This window comes from Dipodascopsis tothii, assembly GCF_038497935.1.
Source record: "Dipodascopsis tothii strain CBS 759.85 unplaced genomic scaffold V1510scaffold_29, whole genome shotgun sequence".
In the NCBI taxonomy this organism is placed as follows: Eukaryota; Fungi; Ascomycota; class Lipomycetes; order Lipomycetales; family Lipomycetaceae; genus Neoaidaea; species Neoaidaea tothii.
The window spans coordinates 93,258-107,962 of record NW_027118013.1 but is presented as its reverse complement, the minus strand read 5'-3'; the positions used below and the strand labels follow the sequence as shown (position 1 = coordinate 107,962).

The following is a 14,705-nucleotide window of genomic DNA, read 5'->3' as shown; positions in this document are numbered from 1 at the left end:
CGCAGGAACGGCGCGCAAGTCGCGCAGCGTACGTCCACGTGACGCTGGCGTGACGTCGCCGCGGTCCCCGTGGGGTCTATATAGCGGCCTTCTGCCGGCGACGCACACGTGTGGGAGCCAGCGCGGCGGCGCGGCACTTGTCACACATTACCGCATGTGTCGTTCTGGAACAGGGCGCGCATGGCTGCGCCGCCCCGCGTCGGCAGCCGGCAATAGGCTGGCCGAGTGCTGGGCAGCTCCCTGCGCTCGCCCAGGCGCGCGGCGCCCTGCGCGCGCTCTTATAGCGCCCGCGCGCCGGCGCCGAGCGCGCGGGCGCGGCGCGGACGCGGCGTGCTGGCGCGGCGATCCGGCCGTCCGAGCGCGGCGCCCCGGAAACGCCCGCAGCGCGCGGCGCGCCGCACGGCGGCTGCGATAACCAGCCACGCCTGCAGGCCTTCCAGCCGTCCGGCGCGCTTTTCGCGCCGGACCCGGCCGGACCCGGTCCGGACCGGGTCGGGCTTGCGGACTGTGTCCGTGACCGCATTCTGTCCCACGCGCCCAACAGTTCTGGGACCGTGCCCACACGTGGGGGTACCCGGACGACGGAAAAACATTGGGCCACCCACCGATCGGCCACCACGCCAGTTGTTTGATACCACTAGGCTGATTGGCGTCCACTGAGTTAGCCCAACAATTGGAAGGCGGCCGATAAAAATTTTTGTTCCCCAGTTGCTGCAAGACAGTCCACCTAGAATAACAGACAATATGGTTTCCACTGAGCAGAAGGCTTGCCTGATCGTCATTGGTGAGTAGCGTGCGGCCGCTGGCCGGCGCCGGCCCGTCGGCCGATGGCGCTGACGGCCGCGCCGGCCGGCGGGCTTGTCCGGGCTCGCTGACCAACAGACGGCTGGGGCGTGCACCCCGAGAAGGGCTACAAAGGAAGTACGTACTGCCGCCGGGCGGGCTGACCGCAGATGCCATCGAGAACGCCAACACGCCGGTCATGGACGCGTTCGCCCAGTCGCCCAAGGGCTACACCGAGATTGAGGCCTCGTCCACGGCTGTCGGCCTGCCCGAGGGCCTCATGGGCAACTCGGAGGTCGGCCACCTCAACATCGGCGCCGGCCGCGTCGTCTGGCAGGACGTCGTCCGCATCGACATGGCCATGAAGAAGCACGAGTTCAACAAGGTCGCGAACATCGTCGACAGCTTCGAGCACGCCAAGGCCGGCAACGGCCGCCTGCACCTGCTCGGCCTGCTCTCGGACGGCGGCGTGCACTCGCACCAGAACCACCTCTTCGAGCTGCTGCAGGTCGCGGCTGACATGGGTGTTCCCGAGATCTACATCCACACGTTCGGCGACGGCCGCGACACGGACCCCAAGGGCATGGCTGGCTACATGCGCACGCTGGAGGCCAAGATCAAGGAGATCGGCAGCGTGGCCAAGGTCTCGACGGTCGTCGGCCGGTACTACGCCATGGACCGCGACAAGCGCTGGGAGCGTGTCGACGTGGCGCTCAAGGGCCTGATCGAGGGCAAGGGCGAGGTCACCGAGGACTTTGTGGGCGCGATCGAGTCCAAGTACGCCGCCGGCGAGACGGACGAGTTCCTCAAGCCGCTGGTGCTGGCCGACCCCAAGACGCGCATCCAGGCCGCCGACACGCTCTTCTTCTTCAACTACCGTTCAGACCGTGTGCGCGAGATCACGCAGCTGTTTGGCGTGGACTCGTCGCCGGTCGACACGGACGTGCCCGAGAACCTGTACATCACCACCATGACCCAGTACAAGGCCGACTACCCGTTCAAGGTTGCGTTCCCGCCCCAGCGCATGGACGACGTCCTGGCCGAGTGGCTCGGCAAGAAGGGCGTGCCCCAGATCCACATCGCCGAGACCGAGAAGTACGCCCACGTCACCTTCTTCTTCAACGGCGGCGTCGAGAAGCAGTACCCGCTCGAGGAACGCGACATGATCTCGTCGCCCAAGGTCGCCACCTACGACCTGCTGCCCAAGATGTCCCAGCACGAGGTCGCCGACAAGGTCGCCGAGCGCATGGCCGAGCAGAAGTACCCGTTCGTCATGTGCAACCTGGCCGCGCCCGACATGGTCGGCCACACTGGCGTGTACGAGGCCGCCGTCGAGGCCGTCTCGCACTGCGACCAGGCCATCGGCACCATCTATGAGGCCTGCCAGAAGTCGGGCTACATCCTCTTTGTGACCGCCGACCACGGCAACGCCGAGGAGATGCTGACCCCCGAGGGCAAGGTCAAGACCTCGCACACGCTCAACAAGGTTCCGTTCGTCATGGCCAACGCCCCGGCCGACTGGACGCTCAAGCACGGCGGTGTCCTTGGCGACGTTGCGCCGACCATCCTCGACGTTATGGGCCTGCCCAAGCCCGAGCACATGACCGGTGTGTCGCTGCTCTCGCACTAGGCCTAGCCTAGCGTGTTGCGTCTGCCGCGCCCGGCCCGGTGTCTGCGCGGCTGGCCGCTATATAGTCAATGAATCAGGTTCCGCCTACCCCCGCACGCCGCGCCGCGCAGTAATTGAGGTTGCAGGTGTCGCGCGGTGTGCCGCTTATGCGCCAAACCCGCGCCCCGTAATCCGTCCCCGGGTTCCGCCCCTTCCGCACCGGAACGCCCGCCAGCGCGCTGCAGACTCTAGCCGGCCGCAGGTGGCGCCGGCTCCAGCGGGTGTGCGGCCTGGCCGGCCCGCCCGGCGGCTGCCGCTGTAGGCCACGTCCTGGGCCATGCCCAAGATCGCATGGCGCGGGCGCGACTCCGCCCAAACGTGCCCCCCACGTCTCGCAGCGTGCCCAGCGCAGGCGTATATGACGGCCGCCAGCGCCGCAGAGCCCGCACACGTTTCCTGCCGCCATGGTCGCCCAGTACTTCATCAAAGAGCCCTACCTGACGCCGTCGTGCTTGCTCAGCGAGACGCCGGTTTACCAGCCGGCGACCAAGACGCTGTACTTCATCGACATGCCGCGGCACCAGGTCCTGGCCGCGTCCGTCGTCGATTCGGCCGTGTCCAAGGTCGGCTCGGCCACGAGCGAGGACTGGGTCGAGGCGTTTGCCACGGCCGACGACGCCGTGATCAAGAAGTGGACGTTCAACCACATGATCACGTACGTCGGCCGCACGCCCGAGCCGGACGTGCTGGTGCTGGCCGCGAAAGAGGGCGTGGCGGTCGTCGACTTTAAGACGCTGGAGCCCAACACCGCCACGGTGTACGACGTTCCCTACAAGGTGCACGTTTTCGCCGACCGCCCGACGCTGCGCGATTCGCTTCGGTTCAACGACGCCAACGTCGACACCCACGGTCGGCTGTGGGCCGGCACGATGCCGCTGGACTGGCTGAGCAACATGGCGCAGCGCATCGGCCAGCTGTGGCGGTTTGACGGGCCGGAGATGACGCCGACGCTGGTGCTCGAGCACCTGGGCGTGCCCAACGGCATGTGCTGGTCGCCGGACAACAAGTACTTTTACCTGGCCGACTCGGCCGAGCACACCGTGTACCGCTTCGACTACGACGCCGAGACGGCGGCGATCACGAACCGCATGCGTTTCATCAACACGGACGCACCAATTCGGCCCGACGGCTTCACCATCTCCGAGAGCGGCCACATCTTCCTGACGCTGACGAACGGCGGCAGCCGCGTGCTCGAGTACACGCCGCACGGCGGCCTGGTGGCCGAGTACCACCTGCCGGCGCGGAAGGTGTCTTGCTGCGTGTTTGGCGGCGACGCGAACGACGAGCTGTTTGTGACGACTGCGCACGACCCTGACGCGCCGGCCGACGACCAGGGCGGCCAGATCTTCCGGTTCCGAGTGAAGGCGACGGCGCTGCCGTACAATGCGCTGAAGGCGTGAGATAGGAATAGATGGGCCCTTACCCGAAGGCGAAGCGCTGCGGCGCGTGCGGCGCGTGCGGCGCGCGCGACTGTGGCCGTGCCTCGGCGCGGGTGGCGCGCCTCATGCGCCGCGTGCGGCTCGTGCTGCTGTGGCCGTGCCCCGGCGCGCGTGGCCGTGCCTCATGCACCCCGTGCGGCTCGTGCGGCGCCACGCCCGCGCCACGCCCGCGCCTCGCGCCTGCGCTTACGTAGTGCGGGATGCCCCTCCGCGGGGCACCAGAACATGCTCCCGTAGGATAAGCGCTGGCCGTGGCTCATCTGCCGAGCCGCAACCGCAGGCGCACAGCGAGGCGCTGGGCCCGTGCGCCGCGGCGTGTTCTCGCCGGCGAGGTACCGGCCACCGACGCCAACGCGTAGTGACCCGCCCGGCCGATCCTGCTGGCTCGACCACTCGTAAAACCGGCAGTTTGCCCACGCAACCCGCAACCATGGCCATTCCCCAATACGTGATCACCGAGGTATGTCGTCTGCGTTCTCGCTGACCCAGCCCTGGATCCCGTCCGAGTGCCAGCTCGCCGAGGGCCCGGTCTACGTGCCCGAAACTGGCACGCTCTACTTTGTTGACATCAAGCGCAACGAGGTCCTGGCCGCGCCCACCGGCGGGTTCTCGCCGTACAAAGTCAAGCCGTCGACCGGAGTCGGCCCGGAGATCGAGGCCTACGGCCCGGTCGGTCAGGGCCCCGACCTCGATGGCTACGCGCAGCGCGTTCGGCGGTACCGGTTCACCGAGCCCATCGGCATGCTCGCCCGCGCGCCCATCGAGGCCGGCCCGGACACATTCGTCGTCCTCGGCCAACGCGGTCCCGCCGTCGTCGACTTTTCCAAGCTAGCGTACGCGCCGTTGCGCGGTCCGGCGCCGGCCCCGGTCGCCCTCGACTATGCCGTCGAGGTCTACGCCGACAAAGGCGAGCTCGGCGACCTCTGCCGGTTCAATGACGGCAACGTCGACAGCAAGGGCCGCATCTGGGCCGGCACCATGCTCAAGACGTTCGACGGCGTGCCCGATCCGCGCATCGGCAGTCTGTACCGGTTCGACAGCCTCCGGCCCGGCGCCGTCGCCGAGGTGGTCTCGAACTGCGGCATCCCCAACGGTCTCGGCTGGTCCAAGGACGAGACCAAGATGTACTTCACCGACAGCAAGCGCCACTGCATCGACGAGTACGACTACGACGCTGAGAGCGGTGCCATCTCCAACCCGCGTCTCTTCATCTCGGTTCCCGGAGTGCCCACCGCCGATGGCATGACCATGTCCGACGAGGGCGAGTTCTTCGTCGCCGTCTGGGGCGCCAACCGCGTCCGGCGCTACGACCAGACCGGCCGTCCGGTCGAGGAGTACGTCTTCCCGGCCGAGAGCATTACGTGTCCGGTCTTTGGCGGCCCCAACCACGACGAGCTCTTCGTCACAAGCATGGTCGCCGAGACCGAGGTCCCGGGCGACCGCGGCGGCGACATCTTCCGCATCCGCCTGCCCGGCGTCCGCGGCGTGGCGTACAAGCGTGCCAGTCTATAGAGAATGTATTACTCGGCCAGTGCGGCCAGCACGGCGTCCACAAACTCCTCCACCTCGGCGTTCTCCTCGACGCCGCCGGCGCGCAGCTCGCGCAGCTTGTGCAGCGCCACCGCGCGTCGGCCCTCGGTCGTGTGCTCGCCGGCCAGGCGCTCGTCCGTCAGCAGCCGCAGCACCGACGTCAGGTGCAGCTGCAGCGTCGGCGACCGCAGCATGTCCATGATCTTGGTGTTCTGCAGCAGCGCGGCCATCGGGCCCGACGCGGGCTCAGCCGCCGCGGGCGCCGCCGGCGGCTCCCCGTTCGGCAGCTCCGTCGCCGCCGGAGCATCGCCCGGCGCGGGGTCAACGTGGGCCTCCGATTTGTAGCATTTCAGCGAGCAGCTGTCGTCAGCGCGTCCCGCGTACGACTTACTATTTGATCCGGCACCGCGGGCAGCGGTACTGCGCGGGATCAGTGCCGCAAATCTGACAGAGGCCAAGGTGCGCCAGCGTGCAGGTGGTGGATGAGATCGGTCGTGGGAGCAGATTTTTCGCTCCCGAAAGTCGACAACAATGGACTCTGGACCCGGCAGATACGACCGCGAGCGCCACGACGGCGGCCGTGATCGCCGTCCGGACGGCCCCAGAGGTCCGGCCGGTCGCGGCTGGGATGGCCCGGACGCCGGTCGCGGGCCCCGTCCACCCCGCGGCGGCGATGGCTACCGCGACGACGGCTACGCGGCCCGCCGCGACAACTACGGCCGCCGCGACGACTACGGCCGCGGCCGCGGTGATCGCGGCTACCGGGACGACCGTGGCTTCCGGGATAACCGCGGTGGCCGTGGTGGCCGTCGCGACGACGGCCGCGACGAGTTCGGACGCGATCGCCGCGTCAAGCGCGAAGCCTCTCCGGACGTCAAGCGCGAATGGTCGCCTCGCGGGCGCCGCGAGCGGTCCCCACGCATCAAGAGCGAGTCCGGACACTTGCCCCGCGGCCGGCGGGACCGGTCGCAGTCGCGATCGCGGTCGCCGTCCAAGTCGCCCGAGCGACCAAACTACAACACGTCGGGCGCGCTGGCAGCCGACCGCAAGCTGCACGACCCCGAAAACATCTACAAGACGCTGGCACTCAAGTACGAGGAGCCCGAAGACGCTCGCAAGCCCGACCGCGAGTACCGGCTGTATGTGTTCAAGAACGGCGACATCGTGGACACGCTCCGGCTAGACCAGCAGTCGACCTACCTATTGGGCCGTGACCGGACTGCCGTGGACGTGCCGCTAGACCACCCGAGCTGCAGCAAGCAGCACGCAGTCATCCAGTACCGACTGTACGTACACGAGGCGTTGGCGGGTGCTGGAATCCTTCTCGAAGACGACCAGGATTTGGTTGCAAAGGACGAGGTGCGGCCGTACATCTACGATTTGGGGTCGGCCAACGGCACAAAGGTCAACGGAAAGAAAATCGCGAAGGAGACGTACGTGGAGCTGGCAAACAAGGACATGATCCAGTTTGGGCACTCGACACGAGAGTACGTCTGGCTGGACCCCGAGTGAAAGTGAGAGCGGGCTTACGTATCTGGTCGGCAGAGCAGCAGCTTGCGCATGAGGAATGCAACAGTGGCGGCGGCCGTGCTGCAGGTCTGCAGATAGTCTGTGGACCGGAAGGCTGGTGTCCTGGCTGTGTATCTTCTGAAGAGTTGTTCCACAGAACTGCCGAACTACCCGCTCCACAGGTACGGAACCTTTTTTTCTTGCCGAGCGGTCGGACTGCTAAAGAAACCCCTCACGATCGGCTGCGGTTTTTAGCGCGTCGAGGCGAAGGGACGGTCCAAACAGCTGCCTGGACCGGCTCGATCTCTAGGATTCGCTCTGCGCGTGGTTTAGCACTGACCAGGCCATACCGCGAGATGCGGTCCAGGAAGGAGGTAGTGGCCGACACGGCGAGCACGACATTGTGAATATACATCTACACCCACGTACGCGTGCCGTAGTGTGCAGGACCATCGCTGGCGACCGCGGCTGCTCCCGGCGACACTCCGGCGGCACCCCGGCAGTAGAAAGGCTACAGGTGGCTCCTGGTGTGTGCTGCGGCCTGCGGTGCGCGCCGCCAGGCGGAGCCGCCAGCGTGCAGCCATGGATCCGAGCGCACGGACGGGCTATACCGTAATGACTGAGTCGCGCCGGATCAACCAGCAGGCTGTGGCGCTTCTGCAGGCTTGCGCACTGGTGCATTAGCCCATGCACTGGTGCGTACGCTGTACCGAGCCCATGGCTCTACCAAGCACACTGCTGGTACAACTCGTCAGGCTGCTGCGTCGATCATCTGCATCCTCCGCCCGCGCCCAAGATCCAATGCGGTGCGTGGAGCTAGCAGGCTGGCTATGGGCGACGGCGCTAGTTGAAAACGCCAGCGAGCAAAATGAGGCGTGCGGCTGCGGCTGGCGAGCCGTTGCGCAGCGCAGGGACGCCCTGTGCCACCGCCTGGCCTTCGGCTCGAGCCGCGGGTGCCCTGCGCACCTCTGCCGCGCGGCCAGGCGACCGGAGCCGTTGCCTGCGGCACTTGGGGCGCACAAAGGACGCCGAACGACAGAACCGATCCCCACTGGGGCGCCGCGCCGCCGGGCGCCGCCAGCGTGAGGTGTGCCGCCGCTTTGCGACACGGCGGCCTGCGGCGTAGCCGCTCGTCGAGCCAGAGCCGTGGTCCAGCGCCCCGTGTCGCAGTGCGGTCACGCGCACAGCGGACACCAGTCCGGACACAGTCCGCGCATCCAGCCCAGCCCAACGGCTCCGCACCTTAAAGTCGCCTCCCCTGAAGCACCCCCCCCTCTCGTCGCGGCCGCGCTGGCCATGTTGGCGCAGGGCTCAGGGCGCCCCGGCCCGGGCCCTGGCGGCGCACGCCCCACGGGGCCGGTAGTTCGCGCGCGCGGCGCCAGGCTTGCCGGCAAACGCGGTCGCGCGGCACCAGCGCTAGCGGCGGACGCGTGCTGGTCGCGGCAGTGCAGGCGCGGCTGCAATGTCACACACCACATGCGGAAACGCACTAACCCGAGACTTGCGCGCTAGTGGCGCCGGCGCACGCTAAACACATGTGTGTCCTCATTTGGACTAGCTGGACGTGCGCACCGATAAATGCGCTGGTGCCTAATGAAGCTAGCGCCAGTCCAAATTGGACATGCCTGCCCGATCGGGACTGTTACACACAGGCAAACACTACGCCTCCCCCATTTCCCGTGTCAATTTGTAGACCGCCGGCAGCAGACCCCCAGTCCGAAAATTTTCTCTCGGATTCGCCGTGATCTCACGATCGCAGACTGCAGCCAGTACGTTCGAGTTGTGCGGACGGCAGCAGCAAGCGCAGCGCAGGATTGGCAGCGACCGAGGCGGTAGCGCGCGCCACGCAGCACCCAGACCGGCACAGAGAACTGACGTCGAGCGGCCACGGCCGCCGCATACCCTGGCGACTACCCGCGGAGCGCGCAGCCCGCGACCACGTCTCGCACGGTGGCCAAGGCCAACGCAGATCCCGCTCCGGCGGCCTCCCGTCCGCCCGCGCGGGCCGGCGAGCGGCCGCCGGACATGGAGTCCTACGACAGAGCGCGGCACGGCGCCGCGAAGGGCACCAAGAACATTCCGCTCCACGTCTGGAGCGAGGAGGACTCGGCCACGTTCGAGCGCGTGCTGGGGCCGTCGGGCAACCTCGCGCTGTGGACGGTCCTCCCGTCGGTCGAGCTCCTCCAGCGCTGTCTGGACGAGCGCCCGAACTTGAAGCCGGTACACGTCGCGCTCGAGATGTTTGAGCGCCAGGTCATGCGCACCAACTTCCTCATGAAGGCCAACGAGCGTCTGCAGCGTGAGGTCTTTGAGCTCCAGCAGATCGCCGCGCGCCCGCCGCCGACGCCGATGCTGGGCGCCATGCCGGCGCTCGCGGCCGCGCCGGCGCCCGTCGCGCCGGCCATGGTCTCGGCGCCGGCCGTCTTGGACGCCCAGAACGGCCACCACTACGCCTCGAACGGGTTCCCGCCCAAGATCCCGATGGCCGCCTACCAAAACGGCTACGCCGGCTACTACACGCAGTTTCGCACCCAGCCGTTCACGACGTCGTACTCGTACGGCACCAAGCGCAAGCCGACCGCAGACTCGGCCGGCACCAGTCCGACAACGCCGGCAGCCGCCCCGCCCGTGGTCGAGCCGCCGCCCCGCGCGCCCCGGCGCCAGGCCAAGGCCCGCGCCGGCAAGTCCTCGGCCTCGTCGGCCTCGTCCGAGTCGTCGGCCGCGTCTCTGGTCACGGCCGCGTCGTCCGTGCCCGAGTCCGGCCCCGACCCCGACGACGATGACGACGGCGACGACGACAAGGGCAAGCGCAAGCGCGGCCGTCCGAAACGCACCCCCAAGCGCCGCGCCAAAGCCAAGCGATGAGCGGAAGGGGTCTTGTAAATTTTGTAGTTCTATGGATGGGATTGTATTTTATGGGTCATGTATCTCTATCTTTGCTAATGTACCGTTACGACCGCTCGCTAAGGCCCTGCGTCTGTCCGCCGCCCGCGTCTGCGCCCTGCGCGACCCTCTGGTGGCGCTGTGCGACCGTGTCTGTTCTCGCTTGGCGGCCTGTTCGCCGTCCAGCGTCGGGTAAGCGATTTCCACCGCGTCTGTAATTAAGTCATCACGAACTCCTTACGCACAAGCGACCGCCCTTGCTCGTTTCTGCTGTTTACACCGGCCCATGCACCCGGCATGGTCGCTGACGCGTACCTCTGAGCACTACGCAACCCAGCAGCTGGCCCGGTCAGACGGGGCGCGCTGGTGACCCGTTGACGGCCAAGCCAACGATGACCGCCACAACCGATCGCCGGCCGCGTAGAATCGGCCGCCGCCGTCGCCCCCGCGTCCCAGAGGCCGGCCAGGCCCTGGCCTGCTGCGGCCGTCTGTGGCCGCTCCTGCCCGTCCCTGGTCGGCGTGGCTAATTGGCAGCCAGATCGCGTAGCACCATCGGCCGCATGTAAGCACCACTCTAGCCGGCCCCTGGTCACACAGGCCGCCGTCGGTCGCTTTGTCGACCAGACACCGCCGGGATCGAGTCTGCTACGATCGCTCCGTCCCGGACGCTCGCTTGGCGCGCACCCGGCCGGCCGCGCTGTTTGCTGGCCGCGGCGCCCTTTAAGTTGACCAACCACATTCCACAGCGCGTAAACAAACATAAAAAACATCTCACGGCAGAACCATCACCATCGACGACAGGGCCGCCAGACGCGACCAGGCCGTGCAAACCCGGAGCATCCGAACGAAGAGGCCGCACACGGCGAGCGGGCGTGCGGCGCACACAGACGATCCGGACGGGATCGTGTGGGAGGGGCTGATCGTGTTTGATAGACCGACTCGATCGCACATCCACCAACAAACACGGCGCAACGGGCGGCATCTGCGGCCGGCAGCGCTGAGAGGCAAGAGGTAGGTACGGGAGGGTGGCGGGCGCGCGGTGACGCGGCGCGGCGGCGGCGCGGGCGGGGCGCAGCCGCGGGCGGCCGGCGGCCGGCGCGTCGGCGGCGGCGGGCTTAGCGAGGCCCAGGGGCGCGGCGGGCGCGGCGCGGACACGAGGCGGCGGGCGCGGACGCGCACGGGCGCGGCGGGCCCAGGCGCGCGGCGCCGGGGCGGCGCGCGGGCTAGATCGGGCAGGCTGACGGCTAGACACGGACGAGCATGTCGCAGGCAGAACTGTGGGCGTCGACGAGCGGGTCGTCGCACGCAGACCGCGACGAGATGGCGGCGTCCGCCGGTAGCCGGGCGACGACGGCGGCGACGACACCCGACAGCGACGCGGCCGGGCTGGGGCGGTCGGGGTCGCGGGCGCGGACAGCGAGCCGGCGGCAGCCGGCGTACTTTGAGGACTCGGAGTCCCAGGAGGACTTTGAGGCCGAGGACGCGCTGGAGCACGCGCAGCTGTCGCTGGAGCCTGGGCTGAGCCACGGGTTCGAGGACGAGTCGGGCGACGGCGGGCTGGAGGAGTCGCTGCCGTCGGCGGAGCCGGCGATGCTGGCGGGGTCGCCGCCGGTGTCGCCGGCGGGCCTGCCGGGCATGCCCGCTGGCGACGACGGGCAGGGCACGCCGCTGGCGCGACGGTCGGCGACGCCGGGCGTGCCGGAGACGCCGCTGGGCCACGGGCGCAGCAAGAGCATGCAGACGGACCCGACCATGTCGGCGCTGGTGGCCAAGGTCAAGGACATCCGGCCGGACGGGTACGGGGGCTTCCGGCGGCTGCGCGACATCCGCGAGGCCGAGTCGCCGTCGGTGGCCAGCCGGCCGGCGTCGTCGCTGGCGCTGGTGCACGCGGGCACGCCCGGCGGCAGCGGCTACGGCGGCTACGGCGGCGGCGGCGGCGGCGACGGACTGACGCTCAAGGAACAGTCGTCGCTGATCGACAAGCTGCAGAAGGACAACTGGGGCTTCCAGCTCAAGATCTACATCCTGCAGGAGGAGCTGGCCAAACGGTCGGACGAGAGCGTCAAGGACCTGATGACCGAGAACGTCGAGATGAAGACCACGAACGTGGGCCTGAACCTGGAGCTCAAGAAGCTGCGAAAGCAGCTGGACGCCGCGCGGCGTGACGGTCGCGACTTTGATGCGAACGAGGCCAGCCTGGCGTCCGCGCGCGAGCTCGAGTACCTGCGCGAGCAGCTCGACAAGGAGCGCGGCGAGCGCGCGCGGCTGGAGCGCGAGCTGACAGGCGCGCGTGACGGCCGCGCGGGCACGGCGCTGTCGCTGCACCGGCCTGCGGGCGAGAGCGAGCTGCGCGACCAGCTGGCGGCGGTCAAGCTCGTCTCGCACGAGCGCAAGATGCAGGTCGACCTGCTCGCCAAGGAGAACGCCGAGCTGCAGGACATGTACGAGAGCCTGACGGCGGACTACGAGTTCGTCGTGGACGAGAAGGAGCGGCTCGAGGGCGAGATCATCGTGCTGCTCAAAGAGACGCAGGCGCGCGAGGAGGACCTCGTCGGCTGGCAGGAGGACTACGACGAGCTGCGGGACGAGGCCGAGAGCGAGCTGTCGCGGCTGGCCGAGCTGGCCAAGGCGCGGCGGCGCGACATCAAGGCGCTCAAGGCGCAGCTGGCCGACGTCGAGCACGAGAACGGCGCGCTGGCAGACGCGGTCGCGGCCGAGAAGGACAAGTTCGAGCGGCTGTCGCAGCAGCACGTCGAGACGTCGCGCGAGGTGCAGCTGCTGCGCGAGCAGGCCGAGCGCGCGACCGACGCCGAGCTCGCGCTCAAGACGCTCAAAGGCGAGGCGCGCGCGCACGAGGAGCGCGCGCGCGAGCTCGAGGGGCGGCTCGAGGAGGAGCGCGCGCGCCGCGCGGACGCCATGGACGTTCAGGAGGACGAGTGGCGCGAGGTCGTCCGCCAGCGCTCGGACGAGGCGCGCACCGAGAAGCGCCGGGCGGCAGACCTGGCGGCCGAGCTCGAGGCCGTGCGCGCGCGCGCGGCGACCGACCGCACCGAGCTGGACGAGCTGGCGGCGGCGGTCGCGGCCGCGGTCGCTGGCGTGGTCGGCGCGCCCGGCGGCGACGGTGCAGGCATCGACGTCAGCACAGCCGGCCTGGCCGCGGCCGTGCGGCGGCTGGTCGAGAGCCGCAACACACTGGCGGTCGAGGTCGACGCGCGCGAGCAGGCGCTGCAGACGCGGCTGGCCGCGATCGAGGACATGAGCCTGCGGCTGCGGGCGGCCAACGAGACCGCGGACCAGCTGCGCGGCCAGGTCCGCGCGCTCGAGGACAGGGCCGCGTCGCCGCGCAAGGCCGACGACAAGGCGCTGCAGCTGGCCGAGCGGCGCGCGCGCACGCTGGCCGCGCAGCTGGACGAGCGCAACGCGCTCGTGGCCAAGATCGCCGCCCGGCTGAGCGAGCTGACGGGGGCCACGATCCCGGTGCCGGGCGCGGCCGCCGTCGACGGCGGCTCGGCCGTGTCGGCGGCCTCGGTCCTGTCCGAGAAGCAGGTGCAGCAGCAGAGCCGGGCGCTGCTCGGCGCGCTCACGTCGCTGGACATGCTCCTCGCGTCCTTCGCCGACAAGGTCGCCGCGTCCGAGGGCCGCGTCTCCCGCGACATCAAGAAGCTCGACGCTACGCTCTCGACCAAGGCCGCCAAGCTCGACTACCTCGAGACCATCGTCGCCGCCGCGTCGTCGTCGGCCGCCGGGTCGCGGCTCAGCAGCCGCCGCGAGAACTCGCTCGACCGTCTCGACGGCAGCGTCGGCGCCGCCAGCGTCGGCGCCGCCAGCAGCGAGAAGTGGGCCATCCGGCTGCAGGAGCTCGAGAAGCGCCTCAAGGCCGAGCGCGAGGCGCGCGTGCGCGACCGCGACGGCGCCCGCCAGCGCCTCGACGAGGCCATGTCCGAGAACGACAACCTCAAGCTCATGCTCACCCGCGAGCGCGAGCGCAACGTCAACTCCCGGCTCGGCCCGGTCGGCTTCATGCGCGGTCTCGGCTTCGGCAGCCCGTCCGCCGCGCCGTCGCCGCCGGTCCTGGCGCCGCCGCTGGCCGGCGACCGTCGCCGGTCCTCGGCCGGCAGCATGGGCTTTGACGACGGCATCGACGACGCCTAGGTAGCTACCGTGTATTTTTATGGCATGTATGGGATCGGCTATTGATTATTGTATGTACATTAGGCCTCGACGTAGTCGGCCAGCGCGTCGTTCAGCAGGATGAAGCTGGCCTTGGTGTCGGCCAGGATCCCGCCCAGGAGCGGCACCAGCACGCCCGAGAAGTTCTCCGAGTGCACGAACCGCGTGTACTCCTCGCCGCCGGGGCCGGCCTCGGCCTTGAACTCGAACGCGTGCTCGCCGGCGAAGAGAAAGCCCACGAGGAGGATGCCGCGCCACTTGAACAGCTCGGCTGTGTTGACCAGGACCGTGGGCTTGATGACCTGCTCGCCGCGGTTGACGGGCGCGATCGTGATCTGCAGCGTGGCGCCGGGCGCGGGCACGGACGCGGCCGCGTAGTCGGCCGAGTCGGCGACGTCGACGGCGGACGAGACTGCGATCGACTTGAAGAACGGGTTCCAGTCGGGGTGCTTTCCAAAGTCAAGCAGGGCCTGGCGGACCTTGGCCGGCGACGCCTTGATCAGTTTCTCTGTGGTGATGAGCATTGTTGAGGATGAGAGCGGCGCTGGCGGGGTTTATTAGCGAGCTGGGGACAATGGCTGACGTGGATGACGTCTCTAGGGTCGGGTCGGGTCGGAGACGAAGGAGGCCGACGTGCGGCGCGGTGCGCCACAGCTACGCCACCCGCGCCACGCGCGGCGCCGGTGTTCGGCGTCTACGGCCGCCGGCGGTGCCGCGATTGT

General features: G+C 69.0%; 8 protein-coding genes across 8 annotated transcripts; 6 read left to right on the top strand and 2 right to left on the bottom strand.

The window, feature by feature from the left end:
• The first annotated feature begins 466 nt into the window (after positions 1–466).
• V1510DRAFT_421269 (metalloenzyme) lies at positions 467–2,500 on the top strand. The gene is made up of 3 exons (XM_066934586.1): positions 467–784; positions 883–921; positions 954–2,500. Exons 1-3 carry the CDS (start codon positions 745–747, stop codon positions 2,411–2,413), a joined length of 1,539 nt encoding a protein of 512 aa, XP_066787445.1. The 5' UTR covers positions 467–744; the 3' UTR covers positions 2,414–2,500.
• Positions 2,501–2,714: 214 nt separating this feature from the next.
• V1510DRAFT_421265 (uncharacterized protein) lies at positions 2,715–3,880 on the top strand. The gene has a single exon (XM_066934585.1). It carries the CDS (start codon positions 2,857–2,859, stop codon positions 3,850–3,852), a length of 996 nt encoding a protein of 331 aa, XP_066787444.1. The 5' UTR covers positions 2,715–2,856; the 3' UTR covers positions 3,853–3,880.
• A 382-nt stretch (positions 3,881–4,262) lies between these two features.
• Positions 4,263–5,446, top strand: V1510DRAFT_381816 (uncharacterized protein). Its single transcript, XM_066931655.1, has 2 exons — positions 4,263–4,351; positions 4,381–5,446. The coding sequence occupies exons 1-2, from the start codon at positions 4,322–4,324 to the stop codon at positions 5,401–5,403; spliced, it is 1,053 nt and encodes a 350-aa protein (XP_066787443.1). The 5' UTR covers positions 4,263–4,321; the 3' UTR covers positions 5,404–5,446.
• V1510DRAFT_368761 (uncharacterized protein) lies at positions 5,412–5,880 on the bottom strand (the record flags this gene model as incomplete). The annotated part of the gene is made up of 2 exons (XM_066931370.1): positions 5,412–5,781; positions 5,813–5,880. Coding segments are annotated over 2 exons (438 nt in total), but the record flags the coding sequence as incomplete, so codon positions are not given.
• V1510DRAFT_421259 (SMAD/FHA domain-containing protein) lies at positions 5,789–7,358 on the top strand. The gene has a single exon (XM_066934584.1). It carries the CDS (start codon positions 5,953–5,955, stop codon positions 6,931–6,933), a length of 981 nt encoding a protein of 326 aa, XP_066787441.1. The 5' UTR covers positions 5,789–5,952; the 3' UTR covers positions 6,934–7,358.
• Positions 7,359–8,961: 1,603 nt separating this feature from the next.
• On the top strand, positions 8,962–9,474 carry V1510DRAFT_345429 (uncharacterized protein; the record flags this gene model as incomplete). The annotated part of the gene is made up of 1 exon (XM_066930814.1): positions 8,962–9,474. A coding segment is annotated over one exon (513 nt), but the record flags the coding sequence as incomplete, so codon positions are not given.
• A 1,599-nt stretch (positions 9,475–11,073) lies between these two features.
• Positions 11,074–13,965, top strand: V1510DRAFT_404482 (uncharacterized protein; the record flags this gene model as incomplete). Its single annotated transcript, XM_066932250.1, has 1 exon — positions 11,074–13,965. One exon carries the CDS (start codon positions 11,074–11,076, stop codon positions 13,963–13,965), a length of 2,892 nt encoding a protein of 963 aa, XP_066787439.1.
• Positions 13,966–13,979: 14 nt separating this feature from the next.
• V1510DRAFT_421251 (uncharacterized protein) lies at positions 13,980–14,571 on the bottom strand. The gene has a single exon (XM_066934583.1). It carries the CDS (start codon positions 14,505–14,507, stop codon positions 14,025–14,027), a length of 483 nt encoding a protein of 160 aa, XP_066787438.1. The 5' UTR covers positions 14,508–14,571; the 3' UTR covers positions 13,980–14,024.
• Positions 14,572–14,705: the final 134 nt, after the last annotated feature.